We start from the raw sequence: 19,713 nt of genomic DNA on the forward strand, positions 1-19,713 counted from the left end.
AAAAAAGAAGTAAAAGAGCCTCGGTTTATCCAAACCAAAAAAAAAAACTCATAAAACGCTTCTGTTTTATCTGCATAGCAGGAACAACAGTGAGGGAATCGTAGTAGTGACCTAGGGATGTAAAAATGGCCCGACCCATCCGGGCCCAGGCCCGAGCTGGCCCAAGCGAGCTTCGCGGGCTCCCGCATTTTTAGAGGGTTGGGCCGGTCCATGGGCCAAAAAAGTAGGGCCCAGGCCCAAGCCCAAGACCACTCATAATAGGGCCTAGGGCCTGGGTTCGGGCCACGGGCCGGGCCTAGTCGGGCTTTTTTTTTTTATTTTGTTTTATTTTATATATCTTAGGAATAAAAAATTAAAAATAATTATTCTAAAATATTTTAGTTAAGATTAATGAGATGTTTTGTTTGGTTATGTAATGTTTTGTGGTGGTATTTAGATTTAATTATGTATAATTTATGTTTTTTTAATTATAAACTTATAACTAAAAAAGTATGCAATTATGTAATTTTTTTTCTTTCGAAATGAATAATTTTATATATATGAGAATGAAACTTTCAATATTACAATATTAAATTATTTATATAATATTTATTGAATGAATAATTTTTATTTCAAAATGAAATAAAATATTACAAAAATTGATATTATTAAGTAAATTAGGTGTAGATTACTAATGATGGTAAAGCAATTACATCACTATAGGTTAAGTACATCCCAATTAGGTTGGCACTTACTAGCCTACCAATCATTTGCATTATACTCCACCTCAATAACCTAATACAAAAAAAAAAAAAAAGAAAAAGAAATAAAATAAAATAATAAAAAAATAAATTGTTGATCAATCATCGGAGGAGACAGACATTTCAGTCGCGTTGCCCAAGGATATGTCATCCAAATCATTTTGAATTCGCCCATTTTCACTATAATTTTGTCTTCTTGTAAGCGCATGCATATGATCTCTGGATATCATCAGTGTCTTAACCATTTCGGGTGAAAGCCTGCTCCGGTAATCGCTCAGCACCCATCTACCTGCACTAAAAGCTGTTTCCGAAGCAATTGTAGAAATAGGAACGGTTAGTATATCACGGGCCATCTGTGAAACCACAAACCATATAGTTTCATTTTGTTTCCACCATTCCAAAATGTCAAAATCATAGGAATCATCCACTGACGGGCTTTCCAAATAATATTGTAGTTCAAAACTACTTACACTTGTATGTTGAGTTATTCTTCTACTTTTATTGCTGAAAAAATACTAAATCTCCCGCCTTGAGATGAGACTACTAGTTTAGTGTGTGTAGGTGTATTTACAAATGCAGTTGCCCTGTATTCTTCAAATAATTTGTTGCATGTTTGCATAATAGGGGCAAATTGTGTTTGATCAGCGAAAATACGCTCTAAAAATTTTTATAAACCAATTTCTTTACATCTAGGATCAATTATTATGGTTAAACATAATAGATGAGGCAAAGGATCAAAATATTTGTCAAATTTTTCTTTCATTGAAGTAATAATGGTTATATAATATTCATTACTCATATATTTTATGAAAACTTTAATTATTTTTGCTAACATATGTAAAAAAAATTTTCAAGTAGGAATATATATATATAGGAAAATAATTTTGTTGAAGTATTGAAAACTTTTAAAAAATCTTTATACAAGGCTACTTGGAGCCAATTAAGTTCAGTGGGAGTTAGTATTTCTCCTATTGATGTTGTTGCAAAAAATAAATCTGTTGTTCTTCTTTGTTTACAAGCTGTTTTTAACATATTATATGTTGAATTCCACCCACTATTTACATCTAAAATTAATTTTCTAAATGCCATATTTTTTCGTTGACAAATTTTTCTATATTCCGAAATTCAATTACCAAAAGACATAATAGTAACAACTGCATTTTTTTATTACAAGTACAGAAGTTTCGTATACATGCATAGCTTTTTAACAATCAAATTGAAAATATGGGCACAACAATGAACATGAAATAAATCACCATCAACAAGTAATTGTAAAGTTGATTTTAAATGGGCTACAGTTTGATTATAATATGATGCATTATCTAAACTAATCATAAATATTTTATTTTGTAAAGCCTACTCACATAATACATTTCTTATTTCTATACCAAACGAATGACCAGTGTATAGAAGTTCAACTAATTTAAATGAAATAATTCTTTTATTTAATTTCCAATCATTATCAACAAAATGTACAGTGATACATTGAATGACCACAGATCATATATTAAACAAACTCTTCCATTCAAATTTTTAAAGGTGTCAAATAATTCACTTTTAACATCCTCAAATTTTTTTAAAATCCTGTTTCTAGTAGTATTTCTTGAAAAACTTTGATATTGCAATGCAAAACTTTCGTGAATCATTTTTGTAAAATCGAGACATTCACTAGTAGTAAAAGGTTGTTCTTTTTTAATAATATAATCAATTACAGAATTTTGTGCACGTATAGGATCATATGAAAATGTTTGCAATTTACTAGCTGATGAAGCCCCTAATTGCATTTGACTTTGAATATCAGGTTGTTCACTTTGTAAATGTTTGTTAGCATGCCTTTTTAGATGACTAGTATCCCTTACAGATGCAACACTAAGTAAATGTGTACAATATTTACATTTTGCTTTAAATGTAATTGTACCATCAGGATTATTTATAGATATTTTTTCAAAATGTTCCCAAACACTACTACTTCTACTCCTAGATGATGATCCAACTGTTGGAAGAGGGATATTAGAAAGAAAATCAAAAATTCATGTTGTGTAATATATGTATCAACATCAACATAAACATTAGACATGTTAGGATCCATAGTAATGTAAGTAAAACAATATATAAGAATTAACAATTAATTTAAATAATGTGTAAATACAATTAGTAAAAAATAATAATTAATATATGTGCACAAATAATTAATGAAAAAAATGAGTAGCTAATAAATTTAATTAAACTAATTAATGTTACCGACTGGCGAATGCGATACAGAAATTTGCTTCTTCTGATAAAAATTTTTTATTACACAATTGCAATTGTCACTTAGGGATGACACTTCAAAATTAATTGAGAGTTGAGAGAGATTGAGAGTTTAAAAGAGATTGAGAGTTTAAGAGAGAGAGAAAGAGAATTATTTGTTGTGAGATTCATTTTTAAAAATGAAAGATATTTATAGTAATTTTAATTATAACCGTTTGTATATTACCGTTTGTATATTATCGTTTGAGACTTGAGTTGAGTGATTGATGAGGAAATGGAACAGACCAAAGGCTAGGCTAGTAGGGCTAGACTCCCACACCACACTCCATTTCTCTCTCTCTCTCTCTCTCTCTCTCCCTCTCTCCCTCTCCTCTCTTGTGTAATGTGTTCGGTTGCTGCTATAGCAGCCACTGCCAGCCATTGAGTCACAGTGACACAATGTCACATTACATCACACACACTCCATTTCTTTATTTTTATCTCTCTCTCTCTCTCCTTTTTGAAAAAAATATTAATCACTATGTTTGGTTCTATTTTTTTGGAAATTTTTTCTAAAAAGTGATTTGAAAACTCTATTTTGAAAAAAAGTCACACATTTAATGGTATGATATGTATCCATAAATTACTACATGCCAACTTATATTTTTATGCATATATAACATGTATATATATATATATATATATATATATATATCAAACTAAGAGGCTGTGAGGAGTATATAGCATGTATATATATATATATATCAAACTAAGAGGCTATGAGGAGTACATAATAGGCTGTACTTATGCCTATGCCTCTTCACGTGATGTGAACAAAATCCTCAAAATATGTATTTTGAAAAATGAACTCAATTTTTGGAATAACCAAAACCATAACCAAACATAGTTTAGTTTGATTTTAATTTAATAAATTATTTTTTTTGTTTTATTTTTAAATTATTAATGTTATTTATTTAATTATATAAATTTTTAGTTTTACAAGATTATTTTTTATTTTTATAAGATCAATATTTTTATTTATTTTATTAATTTATTTTTAAATTATTTAACCATTACAAGTTGTTTCTTATTTTTATTTTTTGGAATTTGACCATTGGAAGAGAAAGGGCCGAATGGATGGGCAGGGCCGGGCCGCCCGCATGGCTTAATTTTTTTTGAACCGAGCCGGGCCGGGCCGGTCTTCAAATGGAAGGCCTAGGCCTAGACCCAAGGTACTAGGCTGGGCTCGAACCCGGGGCTAACTGGGCCGGGCCCACCTCGAGCTTCAGGTAGGTTTCAGACCGCTAAGGAGTCTCGGGCCATTTTTACACCCCTACAGCGACCCCTCATCCAATCTTAAGTGTTATCATTAATTAATGATAATAGCACATGAGTGAAAAATGGTGTAGGTGAATTTCATTTCACTTAGGGCGATGGGCAGTATTCATCAAATATGTTTTTTATTTTTATTTTTATTTTTATTTTTGGGACACTTTTTCATAAATCTCTTTTCATCTACTTATGTTCTATTTAGTCAACATTATTTTCTTACGTTTCAATAAGTCTTATGAGTGATATAGTTACCAAAATACCTCTAATAATATTTACATTTATAGTGTGAATGTTCCGTGATGTGAATGTTCACACCATCAATGTGAATATTCACACCGTCAATGTGAACATTTACACGTCAATGTGAATATTCATATTGTAAAATATGAATGTTCACATCACCAAATTGCTAACCATTCAAAAAATATTTGTAAGGGTAGAAATGTCTATAAAATACCTTAAATATGAGAATTAGGATTTGGTAGATCAAATGTCCAAATAATAGGACCTATTAGAATATAAGAATATCTTATGGACTAATTGGGATACAAACACTTGAAAAATGATTTTCTAATAAATTTCTCTTTATTTTTATTATTTTTTTAATAAAGAAATATGCTGCATATGAGATACGAGCATTTTTTTTTTAATCAGTACAAGAAAGGAATTTGCAATGTGCAGCATGACATACAGGAACGGATTCAAGATTCAAATTTTGGGAGAAAAAAATACACCTAACTTTTTATCAAAAAATTATTATAAAAATTTAAAATTTTAATTTATACAAGCACAAAAATGTAAACAATATTACTATTAATCCAACATTCGGTACCGCATAATTGAGGACAAAAATATAATTGGACATATAATCACCAGTTTTTGTGGTATATATAAAAACATCAATGATAGGTTCAATATCAAAACCTTAAGTAATATTTTTCTCAATAAATGTGATCAAATAACTTATTAAAAATTAACTAACATCCTATTACGCAAATTAATTTTGAAAAATTTCCCACTTGAAATGTATGTTTTTAGGAATAAAATGATACTTTGTTTCAATAAACGGTATTAGATTTTTTGAACTCAATTTTAAGAATGACATGTTGAATGCAGGCAATATTTTCATTTCAAGAGAATGAACAAACATGAATGGATACAAAATAAGGTACATAAACAAATTAAAGTATGGTTTATAGAAGGGAAAAAAAAGCATATATGACATATGAACGAACGGGAAACAATAATAGTAACAACTAAAAACAAATAGAAGAATATAAGTAACTTTAAACAATACAGAAATATAATAAATAACATTGATAAAAAATAGAATAGATCAATATTTAATAAAACTCGATTTGGAAACTATTTTTAAAATTTTGTAATGTAAATAACATAGGATTGCAAATCTTTATAATTTTGAGGGTGCAAACAAAAAAAAAAAAGTTTGGGGTGCAAATGATTCTAATTTAAAATTGTCTTACTAATTATTAGTATAATATACATCATTTTTAATTTTTTTGAGGATGCCACGGTTCTCCTAAATCCATCTCATTGACATTCAAACATAGGCTTAAGGCTCGGTAAGAAAGTAGCATCCACCAGACCATAAATTTGGGTAAGAATTTAGAAAGAAAAAGAGAAAATGTGAATGAAATATCCCTTTACCTTTTCAAATCTCTACCCATATTCATGATCCAAACACAGCCTTAGAGTTCAATCAAATGACAAAACTTGGATTTCTATGCTGCTAATACTTACAAGAAGCTCTAAACAGAGTCAGAGTCTCATGGTATGGAGTGGAGGCCTTGCCAAGGTTAATAAAAGCTAAAGTACTAGCTACAAATGTAACATGAATGCCAAGTTAATACACTCATCAATTTTGGAGATAAAATTGCGATTAAAGGAAAATATAAAAAGAAATATAGCCGATGAAACCGGCAACAGTAATTTGTGGAAAATAAAATGTTATCGAATTGAAAATCTTGCAAAGGAAGCCTCAAAAAATTGTTTCCTTTGCTTTTCGAATTACTACTTTATTTTCATGAAGGTACTATTTTATTTTCATGAAGGTGGATAGCAATGATAAGATGGGTGCTGTATGGGAAGTTTTATAGAACGGCTATTCGACCAGTGATGTTGTATGGAACGTAATGTTGGGCAACTAAGAAATATGTAAATAAGATGAGTCACTACAAAAAAATTGCTTTGCGATGGTAAAATGCCGTCGCAAATACTCAAAATGTCGTCTCAAAAGGTTTTTTGTGATGGTAACTGGCCTTTTGCGATGGCAAGTGGGGGGTCTCAACAAAGGGGGTTGCAAAAGGGTTTTAGCGATGATATAACACCGTCGTAAAAAAAAGGTGACGGCAAAAATGCCTTTTTGCGACGGAAAAATTCTGTCGCCATTAACGCATGAAAATCTAAGTTTTTTTGAGATGGCACTGTGTTGCCGTCGCTAAAAGGGTTATTTGCGACAGCACAAATACCGTCGCTAAAGGGTTATTTGAGACAGCACTTGATGCCGTCGCTAAAGTACTATTGGCGATGGCAAATGACGCCGTCGCTAAAAAACTTCATTTTCAACCAAATGCCCTATCTTTTGCGACAGCATTACTGCCGTCACAAAAAATCGTGGTTCTATTTTTCTTTTTGAGATGGTGTGTGTGCTGCCGTCTCAAAAAAAAAAAAATAAAAAATAAAAAAATAAAAAAAAAACTGTAATAAAATTATTAAAAATATGAAAATGGCCTAATATTAAATGAAAAATAACTAAAAAATTTATTTTCATTCAGAATTGTTTTCCTGCATTTCTAAAAATTATGAATTGTGTATACAATTGTTTTCCTGCATTTCTAAAAATTATTTTCATTTAGAATTGTTGGTCTCAACTATGATTCAGGTTATCTGGCCTCGAGGAAAAGCATGCATTCACACCAGGAACATGAAATCCATCAAGCAACTTTGATATATAACATATTTTCCATCCTAAGCAATGGGGAAATAGAAAGTAGCAGCATATAAAATCACCAACAAATTTCTCATTAACCAAACCCATAACACCAAGGTTGTGTTTGGTGCCATGGAATGTGACTGCATTTTTGGCAATAGACATACAACAATTATGATTCTGAATGATAAAAATTTAGAGGTGCCTAAGAAAAGCATAATGGATCTGGCATTCTAACATTCCGATCACAAAACCAATAGCACGTCCTAGAACTTGAAATCCTTTTTCTTCGATTTTCCATCCTTTTCCTGCATTTTCCGTTTCCTCTTCTTCTCATTCTGAAAAATTCCACTTCATCAGAACAAAAGTGTCCATAAATACTAATTAAAACAAGTACACAATCAGAAAGATTGTGAGAGATGCACACCTCGACAACCATGTCACTGAAATCCTCTCGCTGACTACGCAGCTTCTCCTTCTCCTTACTTCCTCATACCTGTGAAATGCAAAATAAATATGAATTAAGCGCCTTGTAGCTAATGTACTGATACTGATACTGATACTGACAGTAAACAAACAATAAGGACTTGGACTTACTTTGCATGCAAGACATTGTTCATTACTTCCAACTCTTCTGGTTGTAATGTGACATCAACTTTATCTGATTTCTGACCTCTGAGCAGATCAACCTGAAAATAGAAATAACATGAACAATAAAATGAGATGCATCATTAAGCCTGTGACTCGTATGGATCAATCACACATATTATATTTTCAGGTAAATTCACCCTAACATAGAATCTGAAAGGATTTTGCAAATTTGCTTAATTGTAAAATTGAACATGAATGATATATGATTCGCAATCCGGATATAATTAGCAGTTAGGGGAGTAGAAGATCAATGACGGAACCAAATATTTTTCTCAAAGCCCATAGACAAAACAAATCATGTACAGGCTACAGCAGAATATCTAAAACTACATGCATTCTTCAGTGCTCACATAGAAACTAACAAAGCATGAGTCATAGAACTAGTGGCATGTGGCCCAATTGGTGAAATTAGGTCAACTTCAAAATAGAAATTTACTTGTTAAGATTTAAATATCCACCTCATGCAACAGGGGAGCACAAATGCCAGTCATATTCAGGGTAAGTTTGGGAAGTTAAAAAATAGCCAAAAGAGCCACACACACACACACACACACACACACACACACACACACACACACACACACACACAAAAAAATTACTAAAAATGGAAGACTACTTCTCATGCCCATGAATCTGAAGACAGGATAGGAAACACTCAAAGTACTAGGATGACAAAAATTCCCTGCAGTGCATTAATTTACAGATGACGATGACTATGATGAAGATGAGAACAAGGATGCAAAGTTACTAATATGAGATACAGAGAGTGTTATCAATATTAAGGAATTAGATGAAAACATATGGAAAGGATTAAGATATTTGCTAAACAAGGACATTCCTGGTTTACCATTGCATTCAATTTTTGACAGACATCACACACATCAAATTAAGTGAATAACAACTTTGGGTCTCAATGGCAACATTTCTTATAAGATTTCTGCATCAAACCTCTTGCTTCTAGCTCAGAAACCAACTTATGTTAACCAATATATTAGTCATATAGAATAAATCTTGTAATGAAATTGTTAGTGACTTGCCAAATGCACCAACATAGAAATTGTTAGTCATCCATCCAACCTCATAATAATGGAATGAATAAAAATAAAGCAAAGCCTTCCATTATGTATGCCAGTATCTGAAACAGTGATTAGATATGCTTTTGTTGTCTCATTAAACAACAATTACGAGAAATAGTAACACGGCCTATATCAAGCATGACTACATATGAAAAAATAGTAAATCAAGACAAGTGAGCTCAACTAACACCTTGCTATGGGAACATGATGGGTATATAACAGCAAGGGTGAAACCTCCAACAAACAAATACATTGTGCGTGTGTGTGCTCGCGCGCGCGTATGTGTGAGTATGTGTGTGTGTGTGTGTGTGTGTGTGTGTGTGCGAGAGAGAGAGAGAGAGAGAGAGAGAGAGAGATGAACTTAAAAACAAAGATGGGATTTGGGTCTTTCACCTACATCTTAGACAATTTTTCCTTTAGCTCCGCCTTCAATTCAAAAAAGAAAAAAGAAAACCCAAAAGGAAAAAATGTAGAACAACCAATCAAAAAATAATATGTAGAACCAAACAAAGTAAATCTACTAGAAATAGAATACAACCTGAAAATGTGCATTAATAGGTAATGGTTGTACGACCAGGATATTAAAATTAAAATATGTCCCAAGGACATATGTAGGAGTTATGATGAACAGAAACATACCTCTTCATTGGGATTTGGGAACTCTATCTTCCTGTCAATCCTTCCAGGCCTCAGAAGGGCTTGATCCAAAATGTCAATGCGATTTGTAGCCATCAAAACCTGTGAAAAGTAGTTGTCTTGTGATCAAATTATTTATATGAAGGGACAAGTTTTAATCTGGTGAACAATTTCACCAATGCACACAAGCAGGGAATCAGTACTTTGATTTTGTTAGATGCTTCAAATCCATCCAATTGATTGAGAAGCTCCAGCATGGTCCGTTGCACTTCACTATCACCATTGCCAAATCCAGATTCCATTCGAGCTGATCCAATACTGTCGATTTCATCTATAAAGATGATTGATGGAGCATGTTCTTTGTGAAACATCAACCAATAAGAAATCAGAGACTTATAGGAACTCAATAACATTTTCCAGGCTAACATAGTTCAGTATCCCAATATATGAGATATTGCACAAATTTTGCAACAACAATGTTGTCAATGAAAGATATCAGACAAACCTGGCCATAACAAAAAGTTCTCTTACCATTTGAGAGCCCGAGCCAATATACTTCTGAACCAACTCAGAGCCAGAAACCCTTATAAAGGTGCAATCAGTATGATGAGCCACTGCCCTCGCCAAAAGCGTTTTCCCAGTACCGGGTGGCTCATAGAGCAAAACTCCCTATTAGTTAAGAGAAAATTAATAGTTAGATGCTAGCAATTCAAAATTAACTACCTAGACATGATTCTTGACTAGTCCATTAAATGGAGAGTTATTACAGGTATAGTGGAAATGAAATGAATTATGGATAAAAGTTTTAGCTTTTTATTCCCTAAAATTTCATCTATATGAATCCAGTACTGTACATGTACCTGAAAATTGGGTGGTGGGAAGCAAAGGTGCAAGAGCTCCGGTCAAAGGGAGAGGTGAGAGCTCTGTTTGCTTAGTTTGTTGGTCACAACCGGAGAGAGAATCTAAGGACTCCGACGAACTTCGTTTGCTGGTAATGGCTATCGATAGAGAAGCTAAGGACTCTGACAATAGTCGTTGATGTCTGGATTCCTTCATTCACAGTCGCGAGAGAGAGAGAGAGAGAGAGAGAGAAAGAGAGAGAGATATCTAGTAGAAATTAGGGATTTTGGTTCTAAGAGATTGGGAATTTTGGGGGGCGCGGGAATGGAAAAAAAAGGGGTGAACAGAGCGGGCGGGATTGGGAAAATAATAATAATAATAATCATTTTCATCATAAATGAATATTTAAATAATAAAATAAATAAATAATAATTTTCATTTTCTTTTCGTTACTAAGGTTGAGAATTTATTTGTTTCATTTTTATTTTAATGAATGAAAAATTATTATTATTATTTTTTATTTGGTAGAAGTAAGGATAATATTTTAATGAAAAATATTTTCTATTAAGAGTGATGAGTGAGAGAGAGAGAGAGACGGAGAGAGAGAGAGAGACAAACAGACAAAGAGAGAAAGAGATAGAGAGAGAGAGAGAGGCAGAAAAAGAGAGAGAAACAAGAGATGAGCGATACAAAAAGAGAGACAAAGAGAGCAAAAAAAGATGAACGAGAGAGAGAATAGAAAAATAGAGAGATAGAGAGAAGAGAGATGAGCAAGAGAGAAGAGAGAGAGAGAGAAAAAAGAGAGATGAGCGAGAGAGACAGAGAGAGAAAAGAGATGAGAGAGATATAGAGAAGTGAGATGAGCGAGAGAGAAGACAAATGCGAGAGATAAAGAGAAGAAAGATGAACGAAAGACACACAGACAGATAGACAAATAGACAGATAGACAAACAGACAGTGAAAGAAGAGTGATGAGTGAAAGAGAGAAAGAGAAGAGTGGTGGTAGTTGAATGGCATTTGTAGTAGTGGTAAATTTGGTAGAGAAGATGGGTGGTGAGAGAGAGAGATGAGTGAGAGACGAATATAGAAAAGAGATAGAAAGACAGAGAAAGAGACAGAGTGATGAGCGAGAAAGAGACAAAGTGGTCGCTAAAAGTGCATTTTCTTGTAGTGGATCGATAAATCGAAAGGGAGCTTAATAAATAAAGAAGAGATGAGGGAGAGAGTGAGCAAGGCGAACACAGTGGGGGAGAGAGACAGACAGACAGACAGAGCGAGAGAAGAGTGATGAGTGAGAGAGAGAGAGACGGAGAGAGAAACAGATAGAGAGAGATAGACATAAAAAGAGAGAGAAACAAGAGATAAGCAAGAGATAAACTAAAAGATAGAGAAAGAAAGTGAAAAGAGATTAACGAGAGAGACATAGAAAAAAAAGAGACAGAGAGAGTGGTAGTGGTAGTGGTCATAGTTCTACCCATTGATTTAAGTATGGTGTTTGTTTTGAGCTTTCAAATCATAATTCTACATTCATTTTTCAAAACTCAATTCAAAATATAATAATTACTTTTCGAAACTCATAACCAAACACATAATTCAAAACTCTTTTCAAAGCTTAATTCAAATCAATTTTTTTAATATTTTAAAAATATTTTAATTTTGTGAGAGACAGATAAAGAAGAGAGATAGAGAGAGAGACAAAGATAGAGTGATGAGTGAGAGAGAGAGACAAAGTGGTTGCTAAAAGTGTATTTTCTTATAGTGGATCGATAAATCGAGAAGGAGCTCGATAAATAGAGAAGATAGGAGTAAGAGAGTGAGCAAGGCAAACATAGTGAGGGATAAATAGACAAATAGACAAGTAGACAGAGAGAGTGATGAGAGAGAGAAGAGTGATGAGTGAGAGAAAGACAAGGAGAGAGAGATAGACAGAAAAAGAGATAGAGAGAGAAAGAGAGAGAGAGATAGAGGGAGAGATAGAAAAAGAGAGAGAAACAAGAGATGAGTGAGAGATAGACAAAAAAAGAGAGAAATAGAGCGAAAAGAGATGAGCGAGGGAAAGACACAGAAAAAGAGAGAGAGAGAGACAGAGAAATGGGCGAGAGAGATAGAGAGAGATAAAAAGATAAGAGAGAGAGAGAGAAAAGAAATGAGAGAGATAGAGAGAAGAGAGATGAGTGAGAGAGACAGAGAGAGAAAACAGATGAGAGAGATAGAGAGAAGAGAGATAGGTGAGAGACACAGAGAGAAAATGAGAGAGAGAAACAGACAGACAGAGAAAGAAGAGTGGTGAGTGAAAGAGATAAAGATAAGAGAGAGAGATAGAGACAGAGAGACAGGAAGATGAAAAAAATGAATGAAAAGAGAAATGTTATATCAAAAGAGTAAGACGACATTATTTTTTTTAATTTTTTTTGCGACAGAAAAATATCGTTGAATTTATTCAAACCATTTTGTGACTGTATATATATGAAGCTATCTCAAAACCACAATCACTATGCTAGGTTAGAGTTTTCCAAAAACTCTTTTGAGAAAATTATACTTTCTTGTTTTCCGTGTTATATTGTTTTTACTGATTTTTTTTAATATTTTAAGTATTTTTTTTTTAATTTTTAGACACATCTAACATAAATACACCTAAAAATTAAAAAATTTATAAAAAAAATCTTTTAAAAATTCACTAAATACCAAAAATACAAAAAAAAAAAAAAAACAATAATTCAATACATTTTTTTTTTGTATTTTTATGTATTTATTAATTTTTAAAAATATTTTTTCATAAATTTTTTATTTTTTAGATACATCTAAGTAAGGTGCATCTTAAAAAAATATTTAAAATTTTAAAAATATTCACTAAAAACAAAAAAAAAAAAACACGAAAGTCACTTTTTGCGACGGCAGAAAATGCCGTCTCAAAAAAGCAGAGTATTTGCGACGGCACCATTTGCCGTCTGAAAAAAGCAGAGAGTTTGCGACGGCACAATTTGCCGTCTGAAAAAATGAGAGCATTTGCGACGGCAGAAAATCCCATCGCAAATACTGTCATTTTTTGAGACGGCAAATAGTGCCGTCGCAAATTCTCCCGTTTTATTGAGACGGCAAATGGTGCCGTCGCAAATACTATGCTTTTTTGAGACGGCATTTTCTGTCGTCACAAAAAGTGACTTTTTGAGACGGCAAGTGTGCCGTCGCAAATAGTTCCGTCTCATAAACCCACTTTTCTTGTAGTGAGTGTTGTTGAGATGAAGATGCTAAAGTGAATGTGTGGCAAGACTAGAAAAGACAGAGTTAAGAATGAGTATATTTGAGAATGTGTGAGAATAATACCGATAGGAGATAAGTTAAGAGAGAATAGATTGAGGTTGTTTGGTCATATACAATAGAGACAATAGTGAAGAGATGCGATGCAGTGATGGGAGATGGTAGTGTTAGGAGAAGGGGTATACCTAGATTGATGTGGACTATTGTAATAAATAGATATATAAATCTATTTAATTTGACTAACGAAATGACCTTGAATAGAGTTGAGTGGAGAAAAAGGATTCGTGCAGCTGACCCTATTTGATGGGACTTAAGGCTTGGTTTGGTTTGGTAAGGTGGATAGAAATGATTACATGAAACAAATAACTGAAATATTACAAGTCAATCCACATACTGAACATAAGCCTTAGGTCACTCATGTTTGTAAATGGATAGCAGAACTAAAGAGATTTGATGTACCAAGTACACATAAAGTGATGTACTGTGATTTGGGACAGGCATGTCGAAGCATTTGAGAATGAAGCATACGAGAATGTGTTCTTAACACCAAAAATGATTACTGGTTAATGGGTAATCCGCATCAATTAATCAACATTAAAGATGTTTGTGGTTCAGTATGTAAGCTCTTTTACCTACATGTAATTCAAGTCAGCTTGACTAGAATATATTTGACTAGAACATATAGAGCAATTCAATCTTATCAATAAACTCTTTCCAGTTTTTGTATTTGATTCTGCTATCAATAAAATGATATGCTTTAAGCTCGGTCATAGAATTCATCAAATCATGTCTAATGGTTGATTTCTTGTGTAGTTTTGCTAACAAAACTTCATCGGCACAACAATATAGGACAAGAGGGATTTAAGATTTTTCACTACAAACATTACTGTGACTATGGCTGAAATAATGAACTTTATTTCGAAGTCTGCTTTTGTAACTTTTCAGTAGATTGTGCCCAATTTATAGTGAATCTGGCCAAAGCATCCATGGGGTCAATACATTTCTTAAGAAGAGGATCATCGTGAGGCCAAAGACCTTGAAATTCATCAGAAGCAAGGATGACATAGTTCACTGCCCTAACCAGAAGAATGTGAATCGCGATTGTTAAAAGATTCTTTGCCCCTTCCGTGTCCTTCCTATTCAATGCTTCAATTGCAGGAATTACAATATGCTCCATAGTTGCTTTGTCGGGCAACACAACCTCAAAGCCCTGCAGAGTTCCAATTGTGTAATTTTAGTTGCATTAAGCATACAATTCAAAGCAAACTTTAAAATTTGATGTGCATAGCCTAACGTACGTTAGCTATGTTACCTAAAACGCCTTGTTTTGGCATTAGGAATGGGAATAGAAATGGGAATGTGGGCGCCACATGCTAAAAACCGTGATATGGTAAAGACAGACTTGTATAGGTAGACTATCAAAATTTAATAACTAGACATTCAATAAAATATAGTTAAGTATTCTTCAAATTAATCATCTAAAAACACAATTCTACAAGCATTATGCCCATTGTTGTTTATTGTTGTCATTCCTAAACTTAAATCTATATTTTTATTGCATCATATTTGATTTTCTTTCCTTGTAAGGAAAACTTTTAAAAATACACATAGGAAAAAAAAATTTGTATAGCTTTGAATCGTTAAATTTACTATTTTGGAACAAAAGTATACTAAGTTTCAGAATGAGTGTTTCAAAACATAAATCACTAGGGCTTTAAGATTTTCAGTACATCCAAAAGGTAAAGTATCTATAATCATAATGGATGTGATGAAGTTTTTTTTTTTTGAACCGAGGATGTAACAAAGTTGAGACAAGATATTTTATATGCTTCTAAATTTTGTTGTTTGATTGATTCATGTTTAAAAGAATTAATGGAGGTTCTCTGTTAGTGAGCCAAGGGAGCAAAACTAACTGCAAAGCTTAATATAAAAGCTATTGAGCAAAAATTCAAAGAAAAAAACATCAATAATAAATATTGTGGCAAAATAGCTTCTAGGTTCAGGAGAAGGGGTGCCTCCTCACAAAGGGGATCACACGAGACGAGGCCTGGCATGAGACTGTTTATTTTCAGCCACAAATGCTTCTGAATGGGGGAATCGGAATATTTTCTCTCTGAACATAGCTAAAGCTTGCAGATCAAACGTAAGAGCAGCTTCAAATTTTGTTGCAATTGAACTATAATTCTTCTTAGTTGAGTTGCCCCATTTTATGTTTGCATATCATTAAATTAGGATACATGCTTCCTATCAAGTCTATGCCAATTGGCCAACTGTATCAACTAATTACTAATTGTGAAATGTTTAATTTCTCAAATGTACCAACAAACGTGGTCCATCTTATAGGATCTCAAAAACACACCAAAGCATGACTACAAAAATCTTTCAAAAAATGGATTATTATTCAAAGTGCATAACCATATGAATAAACTCACTAACCCATCATTTTGGGATGCAAAAACTCTTGTTCTCTAAAACACAGAGGTCATATGCAATGATGTAGATAAGCCTTCATAAAAATTAGAGGATGATATCCACTTAAAGTTAGGCTTACTTAAAATCTTCATCAAGAACTCAGCCAATACATGCATTTCTACACAACATATGGAAGTACAGATGTACATTCATACGTAATCTTACACTGAAATATTTTTACCCAAATCAAATACCTGATTCTGTAGTTTCTCCTGATAAAAACCAGCAACTAAAGTGCCATTTGCAGTGAGTACCCCGATCCTCACATTACTCCCGGTTTCAAGAGGCTTCAACTTAGCTTCTTTCAGCTCCATGGCAACACAATCACCTAAATTATGGAACGGTACAGAACACCCGGTGGATAGCTCAACAAGCCAAGCGTGAGACACATGACACGGCATAACAATGCAACGAGCTCCAGACTGCTCTAGAAATGCCCTTTTATCCCTCAAATTCTCAACTATTGTTCTACAGTTCAAGCGAAATTGAGCGTCTTTTCCATTGACGTGAGGAAATGAGCCACAAAATAAAAGATCTCTGCTTATTGCCGGATCACTACAAACAACGAAAGGAATGCTTTGTTGTCCATCCCTTGAACTAAACCAAACAAGCTTTTCCAAGAAAATTAGAGTTGAGAAAACAGAAACTCCACCAATGATTCCAACAGTATTTGCTTGGGTAAGGAGAGGATTAGAAGTGTGACATCTTGAAATCTTCTTAGATTGGGGTAATTTTTCACCCTCATCAGATTGTAGCAGTATTGAAGAGAGATTTATAGCCATAGATGGATTAAATCTTGTTCTGTAAAGGGGTTTATTCTTATTTACATTACCAACAAACATTGGTGGATATTTTAGTGAACAATTAAAGGGCATTATCATGCCGCCATCAAACATCCCCACTACTCTTAAGAGCTAAAAGCTAGTGATTCTATCTATATATGCCTTGTGACTATGGAAATTCTACTATTAAAGCCGAAAATTTTAACAAGTCACCAAGAACACCTCTCAAAATTCGAAGTTTCCATGAGGTGTTCATAAACCATCTTGGAGAAAACGTGAAATTTTTCCAGGGTTTGCAATTGACATATCTTAAGCACCCAAACAAAAACCTAAAACCAGAAAATGTTAAATGAATCTATGAACCCAATTCAGTACAACCAAAACCCATAACAGAAAACCAAAAATATCTTGATAAAGCTTTACGGAAAATCAGATTCTAAGCTTACTTATGATAGATTACAGCTCCACAACCAAAGCCCAGAGAGTTGTTCACTTTTCTCTTGAATTTAAAGAAGAAAATAACTCAACATCAAAAATCTGTATTTTGGGGCTTATTAGGTTGCGTAAGGCAAGTGGAGACATGATGGTAGGCTCTTTTATATATAATTATAATAATTTTTTGATCAGCAATAATTATAATTATATATGTATGCATATGTAATATGAATGTTCCAATCACCCTATCACCGTCTCTTAGTGCATCATTTGTCTGCCATTCAAAACACAAGAAACATAAACAAAATAAAAATAGAGGGAAAAAATTCCACTTCAAGACAGAGATATAACATCACCTTGGCAAGAACTTTCTATAATTTTCTGGAAGTACGACAAGGATGGCACGTGCAAGAATTAGAAAAAAACTAATATCCTCCATTATCTTCCTCTACACACAGCCTATTTCATAGTTCTAAATATCGGCCGGTACAAAACGAGTTTTCAAGGCTCCCATATCATTACATCCTGATATTGCGGTGTGTCTCGATTTCATAGCCGTATCGGCCGATTCCCGTTACGTGTCGGATCATAACCGGTACGATGAACCGCTACATCCCGATATGGGTCGTGATATCCCATTAGAGGGTGGTACATCTCTGTTACATCCTGTTAATTAGTTTTAAAATTTTACAACTGCTCCGACCGATTCCCGGTATGTATCATCTGATACTCCCAATACGGATATTCTGCGATCGATACCATTACATGTTCCAATACTGCAATTTAGAACCATGGCCTATTTACTCTCTGCGGTGACTTTTGCACCCCTCATGTTTGTGGAAAAAAAAAATTTCTGTCTCAGTGGGATGTAATTCCCTCAATAAATAAAAGAAGGGTTAATTTCATTTTATATTTTAAATTATTATCAAATTATCTAATTAATCCTTAATTTATTAATTTAGTATACTAAATTCTTAAATTTATAAATTAAAATCCACTTCGGTTAAATCTATTAAGTTCTTAAATTATTTAATCCAAGTAAGAAATTCCCTTTGGTCCATGATGTGGACTAGGGAGGGCTGTTTGGATCTATGGGGCCCATCATGGGTTCCGTTTTCATTATCCGAACCATCATTTTGTTTGGTAGGTCATGTATTTTATTCACACGAAAAAAATTAAGTCGATCCGATAATTGTAACTTTTTTAATTTATCACGTTTGTCACAAAAAAATTGACGACAATTGTGTTCTTAAAAATAATCCATCAATTGTTTTTGGTAACATATGCAATTGAATAGTCCATGATTATCAAATTGATTTAATTTTTTATGTGAATGAAATACACAAAGTGCCGGAAAAAATAAACGGTGTAGATCGTGGAAACGGAACCTCACTTCACGAGTCCAAACAACATCTTCCAGTCTAGATTGAGGATTGGATGACATTTGTTTTCTTATTTCAAACGTATTTTGTCACTGAAATTATAAAAATAAAACATAAGCTTATAAATATTATAAATTATTATTTTACAGAATGCATTAATGGTAATTGTGGGGTTGGTTTGAAAGTGAATTTTTAATGGCTTTTTTTGGCTCAAATATGAGTTAAAAAACTGTTTGAGATTGACTTTTTAATTTTTTTACGAAAAAGTGTAAAAAAAAAGTTAAAAGAAAAATATTTGACTTTTTTATATGACTTTTTGACAATATATTATTTTAATCAAATGGTTAAAAAGTCACTTATTCTCTTTATTTTTCTATATATTTTTTTAAAAAAATTAAAAAATCAACTAAAAGAATTAGTTTCTAAAATAACCTTGAACTTTTTTAGCGATTTTTTTGACAAAAACATATTTCCAAAATAATCCTAAAGTTTTTTTTTTTTTTTGTAATGTTAACAAAAACATGTTACCAAAGAGCCTTAAGTGGCAAGTAGAATGATGGAGTGATAAGCAAACGGTAACAAATGAAACTCATATTGTTAGTTTTCCGTTGTACCTTGAAAAAAAAAAAAAAAAAAAGCTGATATTGTTTAGTATGAGTTATAAGAATTATTATCGTACACATCTTTAAAGTAGCGTGTACTATATGTATTTTATTATATATTTTTGTGGTGAGTTATGTATTTTTGTGATAAGTGTTACATATTTTTATGATGAGAGTTATAATAATTTATGATTGAGAAATAAAGTTACGCATTTTCATAGTTAGAAAATGTTTAGATAAAAAACTGTGTAATATTATCACAAAATGCGTAACAATCTTACAAATGTATAATTGTAATTTCAAATTGTCGTAACTCTTACCAAAAAAA

The 19,713-nt window shown here is 32.8% G+C and overlaps 1 protein-coding gene and 1 long non-coding RNA gene across 2 annotated transcripts; both read right to left on the bottom strand.

The window, feature by feature from the left end:
• Positions 1-9,658: 9,658 nt before the first annotated feature.
• LOC145806412 (uncharacterized) lies at positions 9,659-9,972 on the bottom strand. The gene is made up of 2 exons (XR_014349496.1): positions 9,818-9,972; positions 9,659-9,716 (listed from the first exon to the last, which is right to left on the bottom strand). It is a non-coding gene; the product is annotated as an uncharacterized LOC145806412 (long non-coding RNA).
• Positions 9,973-14,409: 4,437 nt separating this feature from the next.
• Positions 14,410-17,838, bottom strand: LOC114323022 (uncharacterized). The gene is made up of 2 exons (XM_028270477.2): positions 16,379-17,838; positions 14,410-14,922 (listed from the first exon to the last, which is right to left on the bottom strand). Exons 1-2 carry the CDS (start codon positions 17,078-17,080, stop codon positions 14,626-14,628), a joined length of 999 nt encoding a protein of 332 aa, XP_028126278.1. The 5' UTR covers positions 17,081-17,838; the 3' UTR covers positions 14,410-14,625.
• Positions 17,839-19,713: the final 1,875 nt, after the last annotated feature.

Source organism: Camellia sinensis, chromosome 13 (assembly GCF_055761805.1).
Source record: "Camellia sinensis isolate YWXY chromosome 13, ASM5576180v1, whole genome shotgun sequence".
Classification (NCBI taxonomy): Eukaryota; Viridiplantae; Streptophyta; class Magnoliopsida; order Ericales; family Theaceae; genus Camellia; species Camellia sinensis.